This window comes from Haliaeetus albicilla, chromosome 3 (genome assembly GCF_947461875.1).
Source record: "Haliaeetus albicilla chromosome 3, bHalAlb1.1, whole genome shotgun sequence".
In the NCBI taxonomy this organism is placed as follows: Eukaryota; Metazoa; Chordata; class Aves; order Accipitriformes; family Accipitridae; genus Haliaeetus; species Haliaeetus albicilla.
The window spans coordinates 23,296,062-23,305,019 of record NC_091485.1 but is presented as its reverse complement, the minus strand read 5'-3'; the positions used below and the strand labels follow the sequence as shown (position 1 = coordinate 23,305,019).

At 44.2% G+C, this 8,958-nt stretch overlaps 1 protein-coding gene across 2 annotated transcripts in view; it reads left to right on the top strand.

The window, feature by feature from the left end:
* Nucleotides 1-438: 438 nt before the first annotated feature.
* SMCHD1 (structural maintenance of chromosomes flexible hinge domain containing 1) overlaps nt 439-8,958 on the top strand; it is a 90,958-nt gene continuing 82,438 nt past the window's right edge. The window contains exon 1 of one of the 2 annotated variants that reach the window (XR_011323971.1): nt 439-725. Coding sequence is in view for 1 of the 2 variants with exons in the window: in XM_069779099.1 (XP_069635200.1) it covers nt 546-725 (180 nt within the window). In the remaining variant the exon portion in view is untranslated. The remainder of the gene's footprint in view (nt 726-8,958) is intronic. The other variant, XM_069779099.1, reaches the window with a different exon arrangement.

Here is an 8,958-nt window from a genome sequence, read left to right as displayed (position 1 = left end):
GCCACCGCTGGGCGGGGGATGCGTCCGCCAGGCGACGGGAGCCCGCTGGCGGCCCTGCCGACCACGCAGGGCCCTCGCCACCCCCCGCCCCGCGCGGAAGAGGCGGCGGGCGGCGGCCTCGGGCGCGTCAACCGCCGGGGCGGCTGCGGCGGCCGGGCGCGGCACGCGCTTCCACCGCCGAGGCCGCCTGCGCGCCTCCCGCTCTGGTCCCTGCTCCGGTCCCGTCCGGTCCGGTCCCGCCCCGCCCCGCCCGGCGGCAGCGGCGCCGGACGCCAATTCGTTCCGAGGTCGCGGCGCCGAGGCTGGCTTTCGCTCCCAGGCTGCTCCCCTTCCGCCGACAGCCGCTGCGGCACCGCGGCCCCCCTCCCCTTCCGGGTCTCCGCCCCAGCCTCCCGCCTGGCTCCTCCTCCTTCCCCGGCCGGGGCTTCCGCGCGCGGACCGGGCAGCGCCAGGCGGGGGAGCTCGCGGGCCAGGCAATAGATACCGCCGTTGCCGCCGCCGCCGCCATCGCTGCGGGACGGTTTCCGTCTCTTCGGCTTCGCAACATGGCAGCGGCGGCCGGAGGCAGCCGTGGAGCTCGCAGGCCGGTGCTGCTGACGCCTCGCGGCAGCGGGGACCGCACCGTCTTTCTCTTCGACCGGCGCCGGGAGCAGGCGGATCTGGACGAGAAAGTGCTTAGCTACGGCAAGGACAACTACCGCGGCTTCCGTAGCGCCGTCTGCCAGGTACCGCGGGCGGAGGGTGGTGGGGGAAGGGAGGGCGACCACGGACGCGGGGCCGGCCGCGCCGTTAACGCCCCCTCCGGCGGCGGGGGCAGGCGTGGCCGAGGAGGGCCGCGCGTCCCAGCCGCTGCCACCGTTCCGCGCGGCCGGGCCCCGCGGCGCGGGGGGGAGCCGGCACGTGCCGCAGCCCCACGTGCGAGCTCGGGGGTGGGGGGGGGCGACGGCCCCGGCGGCGCGCGCCCGGCCGGTGGCGGTTGGGCGGCGGGGTTGGAGTGGGGGGAGCTGCCTCCTCCGTCTGCCCGGCGGGGCGCGGGCCGCTGCGCCTGCCTCCCTCCCCTAAACTTTCTTGCCGGGACAGGTGGGCGACCGTCGGGGAGAGACCGCGCCTGCTCCCTCGGCGTCCCGTTCCCCCGGGCAGCGGGCCCCTCACCCTAAAAAGGCCCGTCCGGGGCGGCAGCAAGGCGGCCGGCCGCGCGGCGGCACGGGAGCAGCCCCTGGCGGCGGGCGGGAAGGGAACGGGCGGCCCGGGAGCTCCCCCGCGCGGGGAACCGGCGGCGGCGAGGAGGGGCGTCCTCGGGCACGGTGCGGCGCACCGGAGGACGGGCGCGGTGGTATTTCTGCTGTCCAAGGTGTTGGCGATAAGGGCCGGTGTTTTCCCGGCTTGAGCCCTGTACCTGTCTCTCCGACGTCCGCAGTGGTGGCTGCTGCCATTTAAATACTTTACCTGGCGGGTTCTTTGCTGTCTCGTGTATCCTTTCAGCTGTCTTTCCTTTCGTTACGCAAAACAAGACTTTACTATGTCTTCAGATCTCTTGGAGGTGGAGATTTCTTTCGGTGTATGGGCTGTTTACTTTGCTGGTGATACCAGTAGGCATCGCCCATTTTCCGTCATGGTTTTGTTTTTTGAGGGAGTAATAAATGCCATAAACCTGTTAGCTGCCTGCGTCTGTTTTTTATTGTGACACACACAGGAAAATCAGCTGTAAATTGTGCACTAACTTAGTCTGATAAAACTTTCTATTTTAGTTTCCTTATCCAGTGTAATTTGCACTTTGTTCTCTAGGATATAAGCTCTTTGAGGAAATTGCTTGGTTTGTGCTATGTCTGGATGGTGTTTAATGTAATGGTTTCCTACTGCGATGAAAGCTTTGAGTTATCAATGTCAGCAGGAATAGCTGTCACAAATGACTACCTCCTCCTTGCACAGTTCTACTTCAGTGTTCAAAATGGCATATTCTTATTCTGTTAGAGGTACTGAATCTGTACTACTGCTTCAGGTGCTGCTACTCAGCAGTAACTTGGCTATGGAGCGTTAGCATATCCCTTGATCTGGTCAGAGCCCCTAAAGTTCAGAAAACTTTCATTTTCTGTTCAGAAGAAACAAAGTAACTGAATGGAATAAAGAAATCATTACACTTTATGCAGTGTAACATTCTGAGAAGTTAGACAATGGGATGGGTTCATGGCCTTCTAAGAACCAACATCCTCCTTAATGGAGCATCATTATAGGGTTCATATCTCCTGTGAGTAATTAGAAGCATTACGTGATTTCCTCCCAAGAGTTGTCCTAATGCATCCCGTCTCAACTGTACCTAGCGGATGAATTGCAAGAATACTTCATATTTTTAGTATTCAGGGTAAATATGTTGATGATTAACCCATCTTTTTCCTTAGCTTTTGCAATTAATTGATGGGCTGAGGTTAACACTAATTTGCAACTTGTTACAGTCAAGGGCGTCTTTCTTTTCATGGCTTTGTTACATATGCTGCACACTCCAGTGACTTCTGTTTCTGTGCATCCTCACAGCGTTCAGTAGTTCACAGAGCTTTTGGCATATTTGCAGTCTTACACAGAAATAGGTCCTCATCACCAGATATGACAAATCTTGGGTACAAACAGCTTCAGGGTTTTCTTATCTCAAAAAACGTATTGACGTTGTGGAGTCAGTACTTTAATGCCATTAGGCAGTCTGCTCAGACATGCAACATAGCATTAGAAAAGTCTGGCGCAGCAAAGCAGAACTTGGTGTGTTTGGATTTTGTGCCTGTGAAAGTAAAATTTTCAAGTATAGTTTCTCACCATGTCAACATCATAATCCTTATCACCAGTCCTGGTGGCTGTTCTGGAGTGTTAAGGATAATAGTGGATGCTCTTAAACTTGTGCAACAAGTTCCTCAAATATTCATTCTTTTAGAGAAAGGCCTTCTCCAATAATGTCTGCAAGTTCAGTCAGAGATGCTTCTGTCACAGCTAATTTCAGTGTGGTGACTCTTCACACCTTGGAGCTTTTGTTATCTTACATATGGGACATCTCACTCTGAAAGCATGCTGAGACAGGTGGTTTGACATGACCAGTAAGTGCTGGTACAGTGAAAACTGGACAGGCTGAAGTCTAGGAGTTTGATGTCTCTGTCTCCCACACCAACAGTGTACAGGTTCTTGTTAGGCTTCTTGGAAGAGCATTCTGGCATCTCGGTGCCTCTGGGAGTTTTACGCATTGTTTATGTTTCTCTGGGTGTTGTACTCCAGAGTGCCAAATTTCTGGCATCTTGAAAATTGCAACTAACTACTTTCAGGAAAAAGGTGATGAATGGGTTCACCTGATTGGGACAGACTTTCCCCACTTCATGGTGCTGAAGTCAGTGTCAGGGAAGTGATGAAAGCTCAGGAAGAAAGATTCTTTTGATAAGCAAGTTTTGAATTGTTCAGACTAAGATGAAATGGAATGTTGTATTTGCTTTTCCAATTAAAGCTACTAGACACCATCTGAGTGTGTGATCAGGCAAATGCTGCATATCTAGTAGCGTTGTTTCCACGGGTATCCTGTCTGGTGGCTCAACCTCAGTACAGGGTCATCTTTAAATCGACTTTCATTGGCAGTTTGTTGTGCGACTGAATGATTCTACTGTAGCAGCGAAGGTGCACATACATTTTCCAGTCTGCCAACTGGCCAGAGAGGGTGGTAATGTCTGACAGGGGCATGAGAAGTATTAAGCTGTTGGAAGTATTTCTGCTATGAATATCTTCCTGTGGCATAAGAGAATTCTTTTGGATATAACTGGATATGTAGGAGTCAAAGGAGAATGTAAATCTTGAAAAAAATAATGAAATTAAACCCAATTGCAATATGTGATGATTCTGAGTTGAAAATACTTGAATGCCTGAAGGCATGGTCTTAGGCTGCTACTTCTGAGATTTATGTTTTTTTCATAATGCAGAGAGAAGGTGAGTATTTTCCTGTTTGTGTAGCAAAATAACTGAGTCTTGAGACAAGAGATTCAGCCACTGAGAGGTCGATTTAGGAGCTGATTCATGTCCTGTCTGTTGTCATATAAAATATTCCTCTGTTATTATTAAAATATTCTTTATTAATTTTTGAAACTTTTTTTTGAAGCAAATATTTGTTGTCACCTTATGAGTATTTTTTTACTGTCCCCTAACAAGTTAATGCATGGCAGTGTGGTTGGATGTGGCTTTATGTACTGATAAATTAACCTTTCCTTCTGAATGTGTGTGTGTGAGTTTTTAAAAAAAAAACAAACAAAAAACCAAACCAAACTTTATAAGAGAAGCTGGAATGTATATAGTCTTCATTCTTATTCCTTGCAGTGATCAATCCTAAAGCAGAAACCTCTTAATTAAAAAAGATCTGTTAGCTTGACTATTCCATTTGAGCGCTGTCGAGCGTATGTGGAGCAGTCATGTAATTTCAGTCCCCAGAACCATGAAGTTTTAAGGTGAATAAGTGAATTAAATATGGAGTTTTACCTCTTCTTGGAAGTACACCTTCCTGTTGTCTTTTGTTAGGTATATGCCCCACTGCTTGTCCTGATGTTCAGAGTATAATTGGAAAATATTTACCTGCAATGAGCAGAATGGAGCTAAACTTTGTTGGCAGTTAATCCTAGATCCCTCGCTCATGTGGTCCAGGTACACAGTGAAGCTGGAGCGCTTCAGTTTGTTGCTAAGCTGGCAGGAATCCTTCCAGGCACTTAGAGAGGTCACACTCCTTTTAAAGCGGAAAGGTATCTGTGCTGAAAACTGCACCAAAGTTTTGCTGAGTGAAGGGTTTGTGAGAGGCTTTGAGGTGAAGTATCAGTCTGAAGAGAGCTAGTGGTACTAAAATTAGTGTTTCTTCTTAAATAGAAGTTGAACACATTTGTAAGTGCTTCTTTAATTCTTTTGAAACTTTCATCATTGTTGTGACCTTGTTTGAAGAAATATATAGGAAGTATAGATCTGTAATCTGTATAGAAAGTAACTATCTGTAATTTAAGTAAATACTCACAATTCAGACATTGCAATAGAACAAAGTATTTTGCTTTTAATCTTTTGTCACATCCTTTGTTGAGTTTCCCATTGTATTCTAACAATCTAACAACTGTTTAACTATTTACATACTATTTTGCCAGTCCACCGAGATAAATTCCAGTGTATCAATAAGCTAAGAGGCAAAAAAGGAAGTTCTTTAAGAGTGAGTATGGAAAAGAAGCATAGCTGTGGTGGAAACTCAAGAAATAAGTGTAATTTTTTTTTGGTGAATATTTGCTTGCCAATGCCTATTAAATAATTTAATGAAATTATTTATGATCAATGAAAAAATGTTAGCAACTTCTGCTGTTTGTATCACCAGAGGGTAACTCTTAAATCTATTTAAGAGGTATCTAGATAATTTACTATGATACTGTTCTGATAAATTTGCTCAATAAAAGTACCTCCATTTTTAATGATGGAATCAGTCCATCTTGCCATAATTATATTTTTGTATTATAAAATCTATATTCATTTACTCACTTTTCAAGATTCTGTATAATCAGAAACTGAAAATAGATATGTTTTAAACATGCCGTGCATACACAAAACAAGCAAGTTTTGCCTTGCTTTTTAAGGAAACTGTTGGAGGTACTGTAAGGTATGTATAAGATGCAACAGTACTGTGAGTTTTTTCCAAAACTGTCATATTGTATTTCAGGCTTTGCTGAAACGCTTGTGTATAGTGACTTTGTTACTGACATTTCAGTGGGAAGAAGGATGCAGTTTGCATACCTTTGTGTACTTAAGCACTACCTTATTATGTGTTGACTGATTTGGAAAGCTGTGTGGTTTTTAAGTTCCTGCTCAAATTTGAGTGCTGGCAATACAGTCGGATGCAGAGCATATGCATTCCTTTGGCATTAGTTATCCAGGTGCAGCTTCTTAATGTGACCAAGTACTTTTTGCTTTTGAAGACTGACTCCTGAATTCTTGTTACTTTAACAAGTGATGTCCTACAAAGTATTTTCATGGTGGAAGCTGTATGGAGTTGATGTCAAAATTTTGGGTGATAGCTGTATTCAATAATATTTGTGATTCTGTTTTTAGACACAACGGCTTGTGATAGTTACTGAATTTGTCTAGACTGAATAAGTCTAGTAATGACAGCATGCTCTTTGCATAAATTCTAGGGTCCCCAACTTCTTTCTACTTGTTATATCTTGCAAATCTTGAAAAGATGTCTGAGTTAACTCATTGTTCTGGACAAGGTTTCATAGATTTATGGATGTGGCTTCTGTAGACAGCTTCTGTCATGCAATTTCCCTCTCTTGTTTTTCTCTCTGTTTTTCTACCAAAACCAGTGTAAAGCTTTACTTGAAGATACCGCATAAAAACTTCTTCTATTACTGGTTCTTGTGATAGGTAGCAATGTTCTTAGTGTTTCTGTTAATCCATCTGTTCACTTCTTAACACCTTTCATTGGTACCTTTTTGTAAATATTCAGAGCTGTATCAATAGAACTTCTGAAAGTAGTGAAACTTTTAAGTAGGACAGAAGACAAAGCACTTCAAGTTCTGCAAATGTTGTCTTCTGTAATTTGTTCTTTATTGACAGAGTCACCTCCAACTAAAGGATGGTTGGAAAATGTTTCAGAACACTACTGTTCATTGCTGGGTTTTGTTTGTAGGTTGTCTCTAGCAACCATCTGCCCAGGAGATACGGGCTATTGGGTGTTCCTGTATTTCTGTAATATACAACTCTGCTTTGAGCTCCAAGAAATGCTTAGAAATAACTTCTATCTTTTTTGAATGCAACTGCTTTTCCAAAGGCTTTTGGATCCCCTTCCTGTTGGTGTCCAAAGACAATGCATGTTTGTGTTCTGACATTAGGCAACCTCATTCAGATTATGATTAAAGATGATTGTTATCATACTTGCTGTCCTACCATGAGTGCTCAGTACGAGATCCTCACTACCAGATCCTCAGCAGGCTGTCATTATGTTGAGACTAGCTGACCTAACAGTGGACTGGAATCTCATTAGCACTCTTATGAGTTGCGTACGGTTATTGTCAATCACTCCAGCAAGATCTTTGTCTCTACTTAATCTGTTTGTATCTTGGTTTTCGTATTTGCTAATTTGTATGAATGACTTTAATATTACCTAGTTGTATGAATGTATGAATAATTGAGAGATGTGATACAAATATCTCAGTATCCTTAAGCACTACTGAAAGACAGTTCTTGGTTTGAAAATCTGTGATTTGAGAATAAAATATGTTTCCTCAAATGTGTTTTACAGTTTCATCCATTTGTTGATCTAAGAGATTTCTCTCAATTTGGACTGATAATTCTTTTTAACGTGGCATAAAGCAGCATAGCTAACTGATAAATGTACATCTTTCAGGTGATAAATTGGCAAATAGCATGAGACACTCAGTTAATCACATGCAAAGTTACAGAAGGCTACAGGCCTCTCAGAGGTTGGATGTAGCATTTAGGTTCTTTTTTTAGATTCCTGAACAAGTTCCTGCAAAGGAGCCGCTGGATCAATGTGAAATACTTAAAGTAAAGCTGTATTGCTTTTTATCACATTAGGTAGCTGAGGTATGTAGATAAGTCTTGTGAAAATGAGTAGCTGTAAAGGACAGCATTGAAAATGCCATTGCTGGATTTCTTTACATTTAACTGATACAGTTCAGGTCCCCTTTAAGAGGTTCGCATTGGCAATGCAATTCCATTAGCCAGAAAATTATTTCTGGGCTAGGTGTCACTTCGTGGAAGGTGGCTGTTATGTCTCTGTTATCCCTTGGCTACATCACCATGTTCTGAGGCCAGTTCTTCACATCATTCTCATGTGTCTGCCTGTTGGAACAGTTACCTTAGGAGGAGACAGAGCATTTTAAAGGTATGGAAGTTGCTTATTGTAGGAAACAACTGTTTGTGTTGAAAAGTTTGGATTGCAAGGGGTTAAATGTCTTCCCTAAAGATATTGTAGTTTCAGTTTCACTGTTTTACCTAAGTCTGTCATGTGTGAGACTGTTATATTCCTTCAGTTTGAAAAGTCAGCACCAGAAATGATTTTTTTATGGTAATAGACTGGAGGCCCACTGGAAGCAGACCAATGATGCTGTGCTTACAGTGTGTTATCTCTCCTTCACTTACCACTTCAAGCCTATCCATGTTATTGCAAGTTGTGGTGCTATACACACAATGTTGAACATTTGGTTGTTGAACACCTTTTCCAAGGCAGATGGTAAATCTAGAGGCAAAATCTATGTTTACTTCGTGTTAATTGTTCTAGTTGGCTTAGTAGCCAGGTAAGCCTTGCAGTGTGTGTTCAGATCAAATAGCAGCAAAATTTGCTTTGGTGCTTATGTGCTAATATGTGAAAGAGAAAAGAAACTGAGGCCTGTTTGAAGGAGTCTTAGCTGCTGAGGAGTTGTCTGTGATTTGTGGGCTTGTGTGTTTTTTAGTTTATAAAGAAAACCTGTGACTGAAGCATGTATAGAAATTGAACCTTCCTTCTTGATTCAGATGTAAGGGTTAACGAGATCACAGTTCATTCATACTTTCACATATCGTTCCTGTAAATTGCTCTGCTGAAAGCTTCTTGGGCATCTGGCATTCATTTGGCAGTTTCAAACTCTTACCTTTTAGCATTATATTAATCTTGCATCATAAACATCCACCAACAAATTGAGAGTTATTAGCTTTATTTATTTATCATGAAACATAGGCAGTGCTCCAGAGTGAGCCTCGAGTTTATAAAGAATGTATTTCTTTTGTTTGAACAAGACAGCTTTTTGGTTTGTGTATCATCTCATAGATATAATGACTGACATCCCACTGCAGGCAAAACAAGCTTGACTCAGGGAATTTTTCTTAATTTAACTTACTGCCAATTAACACAACTTTTGATTATTGGGGGGGGGGGGGGGGGGGGCGGGGCAATTAAACAAACACTTAGGGAAATGCCTTTCT